Source organism: Cyclopterus lumpus, chromosome 9, assembly GCF_009769545.1.
Source record: "Cyclopterus lumpus isolate fCycLum1 chromosome 9, fCycLum1.pri, whole genome shotgun sequence".
In the NCBI taxonomy this organism is placed as follows: Eukaryota; Metazoa; Chordata; class Actinopteri; order Perciformes; family Cyclopteridae; genus Cyclopterus; species Cyclopterus lumpus.
This window is the reverse complement of record NC_046974.1, coordinates 23,621,528-23,638,139: the sequence shown is the minus strand read 5'-3', so window position 1 is coordinate 23,638,139 and position 16,612 is coordinate 23,621,528. Positions and strand designations below refer to the sequence as shown.

At 41.5% G+C, this 16,612-nt stretch overlaps 1 protein-coding gene across 1 annotated transcript; it reads left to right on the top strand.

Annotated features, from left to right (window-relative positions):
* Positions 1 to 307: 307 nt before the first annotated feature.
* mccc2 (methylcrotonoyl-CoA carboxylase 2 (beta)) lies at positions 308 to 15,513 on the top strand. Its single transcript, XM_034542177.1, has 17 exons — positions 308 to 540; positions 1,431 to 1,497; positions 1,893 to 1,977; positions 2,503 to 2,604; positions 3,013 to 3,140; positions 3,832 to 3,944; positions 4,634 to 4,747; positions 4,999 to 5,063; positions 6,484 to 6,583; positions 6,686 to 6,781; positions 9,444 to 9,516; positions 9,625 to 9,701; positions 11,370 to 11,436; positions 11,722 to 11,878; positions 12,223 to 12,337; positions 13,993 to 14,078; positions 14,477 to 15,513. Exons 1-17 carry the CDS (start codon positions 409 to 411, stop codon positions 14,592 to 14,594), a joined length of 1,695 nt encoding a protein of 564 aa, XP_034398068.1. The 5' UTR covers positions 308 to 408; the 3' UTR covers positions 14,595 to 15,513.
* The last annotated feature ends 1,099 nt before the right edge of the window (positions 15,514 to 16,612 follow it).

Sequence of the window (16,612 nt, the reverse complement as noted above, 5' to 3'; positions counted from 1 at the left end):
GGCAGTATGGATCTGTATAATGATCTCTATTTTCCTCTTTGTGTCTTTGTTTCCATTATATGAACACACTGCAATTTCCAACTGAAATGCTTTTAAAGTAATATTCTAATAAAATTATATTTAATTTCGAATTACAGAAAAAATACTTTCAACCATTTAAATTTTTTTAATTGAGCTTGAGTTCAAATTATTCAAAGATTTGTATAATATTATTACAACATTTACACAACTGAGAAAAAAAGAAAGAGTCGTAGGTTTTGAGCTACACGGTTTGTAGAGTTAGCAGGTGGCGCTGGAGAGCTTCACGTCTACTGACGTCCACAGAAGAAGAAGAAGAAGATCAGCGAGCTAGCACGCTAGCAAGCTAGCATCCACAAAGTGCACGGTTAGACGGTCGTGAGCATCGACATGCTCCTACAGACGGCCAGGCCCTGGCTGCTCCGTTGCAGGAGTCTACCTGTGGCCTGCACGAGGTCTTACTACGCCGACAAAGTCGCTCCACTCGGGTCTCAGCCGGACAAACAGTCCCCTGAATACCAGGTAGGTTAGCCCGCTGCTAACGTCAGCTAGCTGAACGTCACGACTGCTAATGTCAAAGTTAACTGTTCAACTAGCTACACAATGGACTGGTAGAAGTACAAAATAACACACTACGGTCAGCTAATGTTGACAGGCATTACAACTATAGTTTTATTTGTCTGTTTGTTTGTTTCCAAACCATGCAGAGCCTAATTCTAGCTAGTGTACTGGCTATAAGGTCAACACCTTGGGCTGTAGCTTAGTGGTCAGCCACACGTTAACCAGCCCATTCATTCATACATTTAACCTAGTGCATATGCATTATGAAGGGGGAAACATTTAGTGCATACATGATGGCGAAATTTACCAAAACACTTTTATTTATTTAACTCTAACCCTTAAAAATGACAGAGGCATCAGCGTTACTTTTCAGCCCAGGGTAGGAGTAAATGTAAACTCAATTTTTAAATTTTGTTTTACAATTAATGTTTAAAGGTTTAAATGCTTTCGTTTTAAGTTGAAGCTATACATTACTAATTGATGCATCGCAAGATGTCCACATTCATCACCCCCCCAATGCAACACCAAAACATGTCACTGGATGGCGACACGGTCACATAGACTTAATATTTCCAGCTTGGAAAAATAGTCTTGAAAACTAAACAAAGGTAAACGTGTGTATTGGGTGATGTTTGTCCCACAATAAATCAGAGCAGTTGCTATGTTCGTGACCTCTCTTCCCCCAATTCCCTCTTGACAAATACAGTTGGCTGAGTGACGGAGGGGTCAGTAAGAGCTGAAGTTACAGCAGGCAGCATCGACTTGTGTCATCGGTTCCTTTTTCTTTGTGATGCTATGTCTGCCACGTGACGAACAAAACGCGATGTCTGTGTGCTCTTCTTGTGTTTCAGGAGAATTATGAGCGAATGCAGGTTATTGTCGAAGAGCTGAAAAGCCGGACGGAGAAGGTCAAACTGGGTGGGTGTGAGCAACACATATGAATTCATCACTGTTTTCATTCCAACTGCGGACATTTTCTGTCTCTTCAGTTCAGGCCTTCTGGGTGATGGAAGCGTTGATGGAACATCTTTCACTTTCCCCAATCTGTCTTTGTTAAAATTGATGAGGGTCCATGAAGGTTTTAAGGCTCTCACTTGTCAATGTTCAAATTGGAAGCATTGCTTGTTTTTATAATTAACTTGCTTTGATTGATAAAGGGTAAACAAAAAGAAGAAGAAGCTATTCCATATGTAATTTCTAGGTTTGTGGTTTGGGTTTACACATTAGCATTGGGTGACGCATGCTGATTCAACACCGTCCTGTCCGAGGTGTTGCCAAATAAACATTTCAGTTTTATTTTTTTATTTATCCAGGTGGGGGGGAAAAAGCCAGGAGACTTCACACTTCTCGTGGGAAACTCCTTCCCAGAGAGCGTATTGACAGACTGCTGGATCCAGGGTACAGTACCAGCCACTTCCATCTTTGATAAAAGAATTCATGGCCGACTCGCTGCCAGCAGAACAAAAGACGTGAAAGATTTGTAGTACTCCTCTAGTTTGACATCATTACACAGACCAAGGCGCAGCTAGTTCCAATGACACACACACACACACACACACACACACACACACACACACACACACACACACACACACACTCACACACTCACACAAACAGACAGAGAAAAGGGAAAGAAGGACAGTGTTGCTCAAAACAATGAACATCTCAAGTGTAAAACGGTTATTTCTTAAATGCCAGCATGACTTAATTTATATATATATATATATATATATATATATATATATATATATGCCCTCGATGGACTGGCGGCCTGTCCAGGGTGTCCCCTGCCTTCGCCCTATGTCAGCTGGGATAGGCTCCAGCGCCCCGCGACCCTAATGAGGATAAGCGGTATTGAAAATGGATGGATGGATGGATATATATATATATATATATATTTTGGGTTCTATTTTTTTTTTTCAGGAGCCCTTTCTTGGAGTTCTCTCAATTTGCTGCATACGAACTGTATGGAAAAGAGGAAGTCCCTGCAGGCGGTATCCTTACCGGGATCGGGCGGGTTTCAGGGTAAGTATAATGAACGAGCAGAAATTTCTGGCCAAAAACAAAGACTGCAAAACAAAATTGGATTCCAAGCCACTGTCTATGCATCTTTACATGCATACTAAATAAACACCCATTACTAGATGCAGAATATTCACATTTTAATATCCATGGTAATTCTAATGCCATGGGGAGTTTTTCCTGATCCGATGTGAGGTCCTGGGACAGGAATGTCATATGTGTACAGATTGTAAAGCCCTCTGAGGCTAATTTGTGATATTGGGCTATACAAAATAAACTGAATTGAATTGAATAATGCGGTGTTGAATTCTTTATTGTGACTTGTAATTAATTAGCTTTTTTGGGAGAGATTTTACCTCGAGTGCTCCAGGTGCACAGCCAATTTAATTCAGGTTCTTTTGTCTCTCATAGGGTGGAGTGTGTTATTGTTGCAAACGATGCTACTGTCAAAGGGGGCACATACTTCCCGGTTACAGTGAAGAAACACCTCCGGGCGCAAGAAATAGCCCAGCAGAACCACCTGCCGTGCATTTATTTAGGTAAGTTTTTACGCTTCCTGGGGTTGTTAGTCCGATCGGTCCATTCTTGTGAGCGGGACATCTCTGGATCGCCCGGTAAATTCTTCAAATTTGGCACAAACGTCTACCTGGACTCAATAATTAATTTGGAGGTCAACAGTCAGGATCACTGTGACCTCAAGTCATGATGTCTCCGTTCATAGTTGTTTTGGCACAATGTCCACTTGGACTCGAGGATTTAGAATTTGGTGGTTTTAAAAGTCATGAATCAAGAATTCCCATGGCAATTAATTTCACACTGAGATGATTGAAGCAATGGCGTTTTAGATAGACGTAGACTGCAACATGATGCGTCGGTGCGATAATCCAACCGCAAGGCTGTAATTCTAGTTGTTTATTTAAAGGAGTTTAGTCAATCAAAATAATTAAATAAACACATTTCAAAGTCATGCTGGAGAAAAAGAGAAATATTGTTCATCAGTAACATTTTATAAAAACAAGCATTTGCTCTGTGATTTATTATCGGGATCAGCCTTGTCTTCTTTGGCCCCTTTTATCTTGTCTTGCTACAGCCTAGAAGTTCCTGGTTGAGACTTCTCCAGGAAGCGGTTTGTCATGTCAGAAGGACTCGGTGTCTGCGGTTGGAACCATACGTCAAATGTTAATCACGATCACTGAGTTCTCCGATGCTTTATGTTCTCAACTCCCTCAGTGGATTCAGGAGGGGCCAATCTACCCAGACAGGCCGACGTCTTTCCGGACAGAGATCACTTTGGTCGTATTTTCTACAACCAGGCCCGGCTGTCCTCGGAGGGAATAGCACAGGTATGTTTGCTTGCTTACCGTTGTGTTTCACATGCTGATCAAAAAACCAGCTGAAAGCCTACTGAGACGGTATTTGCTGTATTTGAGTTTCACACTGTGTTGATTCATGATTCGGTTCTGAGAAGCAAGCGGGGTTGTCTGAAAACAGCGGGGGGGGGGGGGGTTTATAATATAATATTTAAATACACTGCACTGCTGTAGGTTATTCGTCTTGTCATTGTCTGCAGGCAACCGATTCATCTCGATATGGACTTCTGAAGAGGAGGAATCCTTGTGTGTTTTTTTTTCTTTTTTTTAAAAATAAGACAAAAAAAGAGTCTATGTTAGAGCAGATGAATGCGATGGGTGCTGTAGAGGAGTCGGGTCTCGCACTCGCATCTCTCCAGCAGACCCAGGGCTTATAAACAGCTGAATATTTTCGTATACTTCAATAAACTGAATAAACCATTAATTCGTGCTAATATAGTCTCTTCTAATGATTTCAAATGATATGTATTTTTCAAGGCTTCTCTTTCTGTGTCATGTATCGTTTTCATACATTTTTTTCTTCTTCCCCCTCTAGCTATATTTAGTGTTACCAACACATTCATCACTAGATTGCTGTATCACAGAAGTCTGAGTCCAGTTGCAAGTGCCCATTAAACCATTAGTTGTTAATATTTCAACTGTTCCTTGCTTGACTCTTTCAGATTGCTGTCGTGATGGGCTCCTGCACTGCCGGAGGAGCGTACGTACCCGCCATGGCGGACGAGAGCATAATTGTGCGGAAGCAAGGAACCATTTTCCTGGGAGGACCCCCGCTGGTAGGTCCTGTTTCTGTTGTTGAAATTATACGCAAGACTTTCGGCTCATCATCCTGTTGTTGGTTCAGATACCATATGTAGGTTTTTACAAACATAAGTTAGGCACAAGAAATATCTTACTCCTAGCGTGTACTTTGTTTCATTCGAGCTATACAGTATAGCAACCAGGTAGCAGACTTCTTAAGAAATGCTGGTATTTGGTGTGTGCTTTGCGTTTTGTTTCAGACTCTCTGTGCTTTTCGTATTCACAGGTCAAAGCCGCCACCGGGGAAGAGGTTTCTGCAGAGGACCTTGGTGGTGCTGATCTTCACTGCAAGTATGAAATAACCGTTTTTTTCATTACTGCGTGCGTGCGTGACTGTTGTCTGTGGAATGTGACTCAACCCTAACCTAGACTAACAAAATTGTGTTGCCAATTATAATGTGGGTTTACACAGAGATACGGTTGTTCTGCTCTCCAAATGATGTAATGTTAAAAGACAATATTGTAGTGAGGATTTGTTGTTTTGCCTCACATGTAGATGAAAAGCCATCGTACAGAATTCTTTTGACTTCATCTTCAGATATTTTCATCTTCAATCCTTCAGAATTCTTTGACGTTTTCTTTGATTTTTCGGTCCTAATTCCATTTTTCACAGCTGTTATAGCATGCAAACATATATGTTCTGCATACTTAATATTAATTTATGTTTACTCTGTAACCTTGCTTGCTGCTGCTACATCCAAATGTCCCTCTGATCTATCTATCTATCTATCTATCTAAACAGCTGTTATAGCATGCAAACTCTTTCTAAATTCCTCCCCCAGCCGACTTTAAAGAATAGTTCATAAATTCAAAATATCTAGTGCTCAAACAGGGCTATTCTGAACGCTCTGAATAATAAATGTAGGCAAATTCCTTTTATTTTTTTAAATATCCATGTTTGCCTTTATTTTATTGTTACATTATTGTACGATTGGCAGTCGAATCAGGCTCCTTAGACCAGTAAAATTATTAGCATCAAAATATGGTACTAAAAATGTATAGTTATTGAAGCATTAATGTGGTCATCACTTTATTGTTGCAGCTGGTAAAGGCGGAGCTCTTTTGAACTACTTTATATACTTAATGATTAGGCTATATGCTGATTTATGATACATCATAGTTTATTAGTTGATTTATATTTTGTACTAAGAATCTGAATCTGCAAAGTAGCCTAAACTAGTAATTAATGTTGTTAAATAATTGTAGTGAAGTTAAAAAATATGTTTTCCCTCTGAGATTAAGTTGAGTAGAAGTATAGTAAAATGTACAAGTACTTCAAAATTGTATGTAAGTACAGTACTTAATTATCAAAAATGTAGCCTGTTTGTCTGAATAAAGTACACGCATTATATTTATTTGTCCTGATAACCGGAGTCTTGATGTGAAGCCGCTGAGGGGTTCTCACTTGGCCGACAGTTCTTCAACTCATGACTTGACCTTGGTGTCGAAGGTTGAAGAATAAGCATACCAATGCTTACTCAGGATTTCATCCTTAGTTTTTCACTGTCCATAGATCTCTTACCTCGTATTTATAATTTAACAAAACAGCAGAAACTAATTTCAGGTTACGGATTTTAAAAAGCAGTGTTTTTTGGGGGGGGTTAGAATAATAAAATTCCACTTGCATTGCTGAACTGCATCACATGCTCTTCATCGGTGATTCACGCCCTGTAATAATGTCACGTGATTGGTTGTTTGGCTTATTTGACAGAAAATCTGGTGTGACGGACCACTATGCTTTGGACGATGACCACGCGATTCATTTGGCAAGAAAGGCGGTGAGAAACCTCAACTACAGGAAAAATATTGAGGTCAGTACAGCGTTGAAGATCGCCTTTTTATATTCCAGCATGTTAAGCCCGTCTTTGCTTTCTGTTGACGCGTAGTCCGTTTTTATTTATTTATTTTTTCAGGTCACCACAGAACCCACTGAAGCCCCTCTCTTCCCCGCGGATGAACTCTACGGCATCGTTGGAGATAACCTGAAACGCAACTTTGATGTCAGAGAGGTATTTGTCCACTTTCCTGTACATTGTCTCATAGGGGCAAGAAAAAAAGTTATAGGCTGACTAATATATACAGCAAGATAAGAATGCCTTTTTTAAAATATTTAAATTATTTCAAAATGTCTACACTATAATCTAGATGTTCCCAACTAAATAATGTTGGGTTTATTAAATATGTTGTCGGCTTTTTTGTTGTGGTGGATGGAGTCACTTTGAATTTGTAAAACATTTAATTATATTAAAATGCTCAATTTAAAATCCACTCTGCGGCTCGACATTCAGGCTTGCCTGCCTGCTTAATGCTAACTACTCGCCGCTCCTTCTCAGAAGTTGTCCTGATTGGCTGAATAATGGAGCTAACGGCAAGGTAACATTTTGAACAACTCGCATAATCGGACACGTAGACTTATTATATTGTAATTTATTCCTATGCATGCTCAGATTAATCACCGTGAGACTCCCCCGAGCACAGCCCTGCTGATACGGATGTTCCATTGGGTTACACTGTGGTGCGTTCAAGCTCCAAACAGTTAAAAATTAGTATTGAGCAAAGGTCAATTATAACATTATCAAGATGTGTTCAAATTTAATCATGTAAAATTTTGTTTTTGGTGAGAAACTTGAAGACACCTTCCAACACCAACTCTGAGCAGCGTGTAATGTATAATAAAACGTATACATACCCCAAAATAACATCATTTATTTTTCATCAATTTCTTATCACTTGAATTTTGTTTTTCATAATCTGTTGATTTTCTGAATAGGTTTGAATCCATTTATGAATCCATTTAATTTATATAGTGCTTTTCTAGATACTCAAAGACACTTTACATTATACACCGTAGACACAGCTACGGGGAGCAATGCAGGGTTAAGTGTCTTGCTCAAGGACACATCGACTAGGGCGGGGATTGAACTGCCAACCTCTTGATTGAAAGACGGGCATGCTAACCACTGACCCATAGTTGCCCCGCAAGGTTTACATGTTTACCAGTGGCCCTGCATCCAGACAACTTAAAACATAACTTGCTCTTTGTTTAATGTGTGTTTTAGCAGAGAGACTTTCCATTGATTATAAATGATTTATAGTTGTGTTACCACCAAAAAAACGAGATTGATAGAACATATACACACTTTGCACCCCTCATTTATACTTAAGAATTATGAAAAACATCATTTAAATCTTGCTTTTACCAGGCTCAGAATGCGCCGGGAACAATATTTAGCTATCGTGGGTCTCTGTCAGGAGCTGAGTCGATCATGGACAGCCGGCGTCAATCTCTTTGTTTTCTCTCTCTCCGGCGGGTTGTTCTCATCTGGTTTAAAGCTTGTGTCTTTTTGATTGTTGATGTCGCCCTTGGAGCAGGAATTACTGCTAACTTGTAGTGTAGAACAGTATTGGCAGTCCATTTAGGAAACAAGATGACGTGTTTGCTCCCTCTTTGACAAGAGATTTTAAATGCTTTTCCACAAAATGCTTCAGTTAAATCACTATTGTAAAAATTGTATTTGTCCAGTGACTTCATATATTTGTCTTTTTATTATGAACAATTCCTACGAAAAGATCAAAACCAGCAATCGATTGATCCGACCAACAAGTCTTGAGTGTGTAGCCAAAGCCTGATCGATGTTCTTCCTTTGTTCCATAGAGTTTCATTATTTTCCAAAAGCTTTTTAAAAACCCACCGATGAGCCACACTGTTGCACTGGTGACGCGTTTCTTCATCACCAGGAACACAGGCATTGTATTTTATTTAGTTTATTGCAGCTATGAATACTATTGATCTGGCCGACAAACCGGGCCGATGAATGCCATTTTGAGATAACTAGCCAATGCTTGAGCTCACAAGGCCGATTATAAAATATAATAAAGCATCAGATGCAACCTTTTTTTTTTTTTCTCCATTTATTTAAGTTTTAAAATTCCCATTCTCTCTCTTCTTCTGCCAGCTGCTGTTAAACGTAGTCAACCAATAGCGGCTTTCTAAAGTGGACGTAGTCATCGTGACATCACCCGTTGGTTTGTGGACTGATGTTTTAAAGCGATTTCAGCATCTTACGTTACGGTGCTCACCATTTTATTTTTTTGCAACCGATTTACATAAGTTACCCTATTTGGAATGTGGAGGAGTGGTGTAGTGACATTGTGTATAAATGGGTGAACGATGACATGTAGTTCAATGCTCTGTACTTGTATAGTGCTTTACCATTTAATGCGGCTCTGGTCGCCTGTGAATCACAGTGAGCCCGCCCTAAGGAATACCCTGCTTTATGGTGTATTTGACTCTAAATGGACCATCATTTAATAAATGAACATCATGCTGTATTAAAGAAGACTTGAAACTTGAGATTGAGACCATAAACTCATGTTTACAATGTTTACTGAGGGAATAAATCCAGAGAGAAGTACTCATTTTCTCGTGGACTTCTATACAATCTGACTTATTTTTGTAACCGGAGGAGTCGCCCCCTGCTGGCCAGGAAAGATAATTCAAATTTAAAGACACTTCCGCATCAGCTTCCCTCTGCAGAACCGGAGGTTGACGCTGGTTCCTCCCTCTAACACGTCAGAACAAACAAACAAAGGAAACGTTGTGAACTTGTTATGGATGTCGTTGTGGTGATGTACAGCTTTTACAATTTTGCTCTATTCATTTCATCGCAGGTCATCGCCAGAATTGTAGACGGCAGTAAATTTGATGAGTTCAAGGCTCTCTATGGAGACACACTCGTTACAGGTTTGTGGAATGAATTTTAACTCAGAGAATTATGTTTTATCTTTCTCATGAAATTGACCAACCTTTTAAATTTCACTCGCGTCAATCTTCTGTCTTCTTGTACCTCAGGATTTTCCAGAATATTCGGTTACCCCGTTGGAATCATCGGCAACAACGGAGTCTTGTTCTCTGAATCTGCGAAAAAGGTAAATGTCGGTTTGTGCCCAGAGATGACTTGAGGCGGTGAAAATCTCTCGCTCTTCGCTCTTCGCTCTCGCTCTTCGCTCTTCGCTCTTCGCTCTCCGCTCTCGCTCTCGTTCTTTGCTCTTTGCTCTCGCTCTCCGCTCTCGCTCTTCGTTCTTTGCTCTTGCTCTTCTCGCTCTCGCTCTTCGTTCTGCGCTCTCGCTCTTCGCTCTTCTCTCTCTCTCCGCAGTGTTATTAAACAAAGCCTCATGATCAAGCATGATACTGGCAGTGTGTTACTCCTGAAGTCAAGGACTTAAAGTTAACACACTGCGATTTGCCACCAACAACACTGAATACCAATATTTATCCCTCTCTCCTTCTTGGGAGCTTTTGATGTCGCCGTGATGACCTTTCACAGTCGAGGCACAATGCGCTCTCCGATTGCCATCTCGGGAGCTCTCTGACGGATGGCATTGCAATAACGCCGTTTAGAAAGCACGGACGAGAGTCAATCATCATTTTCATTCAATATAATTCACCGAATTAGCGTGCCGGCCTGCCGTGAACAGCTGAACTTTCCACAGGCTTAGGAGAAGACGAGGAGCCGAATTATAGACTAATACGTTTTTCAAACACATTTTGAATTAGATTACAAGATTGACCTGGAGAAAAAAATGTAGGGTTTCTTTGATGTTTATATTGTTATTGTGTCTAAATGTGAGCATCGTCGATCTCATCAGTGTGATTGCCGATGAAAGGGACGGACACGGTGCATCAGAGCAAGAAACAAATCAATACCGCAATTGGAGATACATTTTTCAAGACGCGCTGTCATCACTCAAGACGATGCCCGAGGCTTCTGTTATGCTAACTGCTCAAAGAGCTTTTCTCCCCCTCCCAGGTGTTTGTGTTTGTGAAAAAGAGGAGATTTTATTTCTGTTGTTGCGGCGTGCGCGGTCACCGAGCGACGGGTTCTAACAAGCAGCAGCCTTTCACTTTCTCCAGCTTCTGTTTACGCTTCGGGACGCGAGGCGGGACGCGAGGCGGGACGCTCCGCTGAAAGAACGCCAGCGGAGGTGACTGCCAAAAACAAAGAGACACCTGAGTAATCCAGCATTACAAAGCCTATTGGAAATGAGGCTGCGCCGCACACACAAGCCTTTTGTGCTCCTTTCTTTCTTTTTGTTCCCCGTGCAGTAGCTCTGTGTTGTGCAGTAGCTCTGTGTTGTTCAGAGTACTTTGTTGTTGTTTTTGTAATTTCTGGCGAGTCTGAAGGCCGTTCAGTTCCTTTCTTATTCAAAGTAAAATCTAGAGTTCAAAGCCAGTGAGAAGCCAGAGGACCTCCCTTCCCCAAGTTGATGATGGTGATAAAGGGGAGGCCAACTGCTCACGACACACACACACACACACACACACACACACGCGCTCTCTCTCTCTCTCTCACTCACTCTCAATAAATGGCTTTTTGATGTCCACGAAGCAGTTCCTTCCAGATGTGATCCATACAGTACAGGGACAGCCTCAGCACGAGTCCATGTACACTGGAATACAGAAAAGTAGTTTCTGTTTATATTCCTGTTGCAAACCAGATCATCACCATCCTGTCATTTCTAATTAACGGTTGTTGATAGTACATGCCTGTGAATGTGCTGACTGGATATTTGAATTGCTTTTTTTTTTCTTATCAGGGAACGCATTTCATCGAGTTATGCTGTCAGCGCAACATTCCACTTATTTTCCTGCAAAACATAACGGGTCAGTGGGAATAATTTTCTTCTGTGTTTTTGGAGGATTGTGGACGTGTGAGATGTTGTTCCATTCGGGTGTTTTTAAGGCTCTCGTTCTATTCATCCATCGACTCAATTAAGATTGAGAACTATAATGAACATGTTCATGTTGTTTCTGTTAATGGGATCCAATGCACCGGATGAACCTGTTTTTGGTGTTTTTTTCTTCTTCTCATAATTGCTTTTTAACACACCGACTTAGTTTTGTAAAATATTTTTTACCTATGATCTCTCCTCTGCATCTTTATCTCAGGCTTCATGGTGGGCCGAGAGTACGAGGCGGGCGGAATCGCCAAGGACGGGGCCAAGATGGTGACCGCAGTCGCCTGCGCCAATGTTCCCAAGCTTACAGTCATCATCGGCGGCTCCTACGGCGCGGGGAACTACGGCATGTGTGGCAGAGCCTACAGGTATGAAGACTTTAATGGAACAGTTATTTTATTTTAAATAGGAAGGGGGGGGGGAGAATCTTCCACTGGAGCACTGGAAGAATCACAACTTAACAATAATAGACGCACGGACAAGAGCTGGTGTGTCTTTAGCTGTGTCTGAATAATACACATCGTGCATGCGTGCCCCTTTTTATGATTTAGTATTCCTTATGAAGTGGTGCTTTTCTGGCCTGAGGCTCTCATGAATCACGTTATGGTGTCGTTGTCAGATTATTACTGGACTATTAAACCTTCATTAACTGATTGTTCCTGCTCGGCGAATGACGAGCTAAACCGACAGTTTCCTTGTCTTCTTCTCACAGCCCTCGATTCCTGTACATGTGGCCCAACTCCCGAATCTCCGTGATGGGCGGCGAGCAGGCGGCCACCGTCCTGGCCACCATCACCAAGGATCAGAGGGCGCGAGAGGGAAAAGAGGTAACGATTCCCATTAATCATCTTGCCCGCGACGCGCCGGAACGGCTCAAATTGGCTTTTTTGTGGATTTGCTGCCAAATCGCATAAACATTATGAAGACACTTTTTCTCCCAGTAATGGTTGGACACATTGGGCACTTATACAAGGATAAAATGATATCCGTGTTAAGTGTTACGGTGATGACTTATATTGAATAGTGCAGTCGTCAAACGGCCGTAATTAAATTGTGTCAGCTTTGCTTTTTATGGGTGTATTAAGAGCGCATTAATAGCCTCAGAATGTCACCTCGCATCAGCACTCGATGGCAGGCGTTCAATCAGTAGTGTTTAAGGTGGTTTAACAATGGATTGTGATGGATGGACTGCAAAAGAAACCAATCATACATTTATTTTATGCATTTCAAATGTATATAGTTTTTTTTCCAAAAAATGTTAACCATCTTTTTCTATTTACAGCTGAACCCTGTTGAACAAGCAGCAGGCACATTTTTGGGGGGTGGTGTTGTCGTCCCTCGGCCATCTGCCTCTCTGTCCCCCTGTAGCAGGGAGAGAGCCGGGTTGGAGGGGTTGTTCAGTTGCATGTGAAGTCCAGTCTAGACTCATTGGCATCGATGGCCTCCGTCAGACTCTCACTGCACTGCGTAGTGATAAACCCCCGGCACTGTCCGTGGTGCTGATCTATCCATAGACTGGTTATAATGGCAATTTTCACGCCTGTCTCCCTGTTTAAAAATGAAAAAAGCAATGATCAAGCGAGCTAGAATGGGGATGAAAAGAGGGGGTCGCTTTTAGTGAGAACAAAGCCGGCAATCGGAGGAATAGATGTTATTTTCTGATTGTTTCATGGCGGTGAAGTTCTAGAGCACGAATAAACTCAGCCACACCTCCTCCTCACAAACCTGCGGAAAGTTGCCGAATTTGAATGAATGCCGCCCGAGAGACTCTTCGCCCTGCTGTGGCCGGGCGGTTGTACACTCGGAGGAACCGGAGGTTGCCGCCTGGTCAGGATGTCTGTGAGCCGCTGAGCAGCGTGACAAAGCGGCAGTGTTTGAACTGGGAATGGGTACTGGCTGAACACCCTGCTTACTGGCAGTTTAAAAACATTGTCATTTTCTGTTTTACTTTAAACGCCACTTGTGAGTGAAAAATAGCTCACACTAAAGTTACCGACTGTTGCTACGATCTGTGACTGATGTTGCGCTCTGTTATTTGTAAACTGAGTAAAAACAGAAAAATAACGGATTCTCCAGATTAGGGAAAAGGTTGCTTCACATGGTGATTAAAATAATAACAGCAATTTGAGGTCCAGTATTTCTCTTATTTATTGTTTAGTTTGTGTGCTTTTATAGAAGACTATTGGATAAAATATTGAAATAATTAATGTTATATTAGATTTTGAAAAAAAAAAAAAGGTAATTCAAGATGAATAGATGGATTTCTATTTTATTTCTTTTTAAATTTCCAAGGAATAAATGTGGAACGTTTTTTATTTATTATTTCACTGTACGGACTTTGTGTACACTGGATTGCCAGTTTCTTTGTCCCTCCTGGCAGAATATATATATATATATATATATATATATATATATATATATATATTATTAATCTTTGACAGACCGACAGCACCAACTTTTGCTTGATCATTTTTATTCACAGTTCACAGCAGAGCAGGAGGCAGCCATGAAGAAACCAATAGTGCAGCGATTTGAAGAGGAAGGCAGTCCATACTTCTCCAGTGCTCGGTGAGCTTTTGGTCATGATGCATCATTGTATTATTCAAAATGATAGGACACAACACAGTGAGATAAGTGTGGGTTATAATACACTGATACCTTGCTGGTGATTTTCTATAATTTAAGCTCCAAAAAAATATATTCAAGGGAAAAATTATAGCCATGAGTACGATATGCAAGTGTCACAAATATGGTTACTTATGATAGAATTTGCAGGAGTTTTTTTGCATTAAAAGTGTAAGCGAGGGTGTCATTCAGAGAGAGGAGCATGGCATCTTGACTTTTGACTATTAAAGTGATTGATACTGTACTGTAAGAAGCCTCCGATAAGTCAGGCGTGGTGCGCCTTCTCGTAAAGTGATGCCTTGTATTTAATTTGTATTCTTTTTTTTTTTGTGTATATACAGGCTCTGGGATGACGGCATTATTGACCCCGCTGACACTCGTCTGGTTCTGGGGCTGAGCCTCAGCGCGGCGCTGAACGCGCCGACGAAGAAGACTCACTTCGGGGTGTTCAGGATGTAAAGCTTGCATAGCTTGTGGACCGCCGACGAGCTCTGCACTCAAACTAGTCTTTTTTTTATATTTTGAAAGTTTCAACTGTGGGGTGTCACCAGATTAAGAGCAACAAACAATAGAGAACTCACACAACCTCGGATCAGTGGGGATGTGTGCTGCTCTTGTGGGATATTTCCACTAATATATTGTGCCTTTTAACTGTTACTGTTTCTAGTGTAAATTCAAACTCCTCTCCTACATTCTTTCCCCTCTGGATGTTTTTTTTTTGGTATCAAATACTGTGAATGATGAATTATAAAAAATATGAGAACATACAAAGTTGCTGTCTTTTCTCAATCTGCATAAGGGGGCGCTGTTCAGCTATATATAAATATCTGACTGGCCACATCTAGCAGAATGGCAGAAGCACACACCAAATGCCTTTTTAAAACATGTATTGATTTAATTTATTTGAGATAAGTGATGTGTTGACAGAGTGGGTTGAGGGAAATAATAAAATAATGATGCAGCATGTATGCACACTTGAAGCACACCGGAGGGAGAGGGGGGGGACAGGGGACAGGGTTTATTATGCCTTCTGAGCCAGCCTTATGTTCAGTGTTCATGTTTTTTAATTGTGTGTATATATACATATATATATATATATATCTTGTTGCGTCATGTTCTGAAGCTGAGCCACAGAGGAAGGGTGCTTAACTTTACCAGCTGGCCCTCCACACACACACACACACACACACACACCCCAATCTCTCAAACTGAACATGCTGCACACAGTTGGTACACGCAAATATTTGTATAGACCATCTGAGTCACCATCACTTTGGCAACAAGTGACTGTTCTTGTTGTTCCTCTATAGGACTTTTAGCGGGCGGACATTGAGTGCAGCAGTGGATTTGAATATTCAAATAAAAGTTGTGTTTAGAACTGGTTCGCTGGTTTTCTTAGAGAGATGCCATGATGTTGAGACCTAATGAAAGTGTGTGTGTGTGTGTGTGTGTGTGTGTGTGTGGAGAGAAAAAGAAACGGGCCCACGGAAACGTATGTTAATCGATCATTTATGATGTCACTCTAGATTTATGAGCCAACCTTTCTCTCTGCTCGGGACTACAACGTCCTTGTTGTCTTGTCAAACTCTCTGGCAAGCTTTCCACTACTTTTTGTTTAGTTTTTGGCTTTAAGGTTGTGGAGCATATGCTGGATTTAGAGGCATAGCCGGCTCAGTCTGACTCATGGGCGCCTTGTGTTCTTGCTGATCTGATTACTGCAGCAGTTAATTGCGAGGCGGGCCGGACGCGACGGGTTGCCATGCGTGGTGGTGGTAGTATATCATCTAGGGCATCTGTACAACTTCGGAGCTTCCAAGAAATCTGTGAAAACTACCAACCGCATTACAGTTATCAATGCAATGAAAGAGTGTCTTCACCAAGGTGAAAGCAGTGTAGCCCTCCACACAGCTTACAGGGGTCTTCAGAATCACATTCCCTCGAGGTCACTCAAATGTTCTGTTACGCAGACAGTTTCCAGACATCAAATCCCGACCCTTTGTTCCCCCTTGGGTGTCTAATACCGACGCACAAAGCGCCCTTCAGCATCCGCATCATTATTAGACACGTAGATGATGCTCAGGGAGTGTAAGACCCAAAAAAGGCCATGCGAGCATGAAGGGAAGGGAGATGGATGGATGGGTCAAACAAATACAGACCGGTGTTGATGTCCCAGAGTTACCGTAGGGATTCAATTCAATTAAATTGTATAGCCTAAAATGTTGCCACATACGACATCCCTGTCCCAGGACCTCACATCGGATCAGGAAAAACTCCCCAAAAATAACCTTTCACAGGGGAAAAAGGGAAGAAACCTTCAGGAGAGCAACAGAGGAGGATCCCTCTCCCCGGATGGACAGAAGCAATAGATGTCATGTATACAGATTAACAGTGTTACGGAGTTACAACACATTAAATGAATATGAAAGAATGTATGAATAATTAGGCATCAGCAGGGCCATGGCAGGAGGCAGGGCCAC

Coding starts and splice junctions, on each gene's coding strand:
- mccc2 (XM_034542177.1), top strand. CDS start 409: ATGCTCCTACAGACGGCCAGGCCCTGGCTGCTCCGTTGCAGGAGTCTA. Junction 3,141..3,831: donor CCTGCCGTGCATTTATTTAG/GTAAGTTTTTAC, acceptor CAACTCCCTCAG/TGGATTCAGGAGGGGCCAAT. Junction 11,879..12,222: donor ATGTGTGGCAGAGCCTACAG/GTATGAAGACTT, acceptor TTCTTCTCACAG/CCCTCGATTCCTGTACATGT.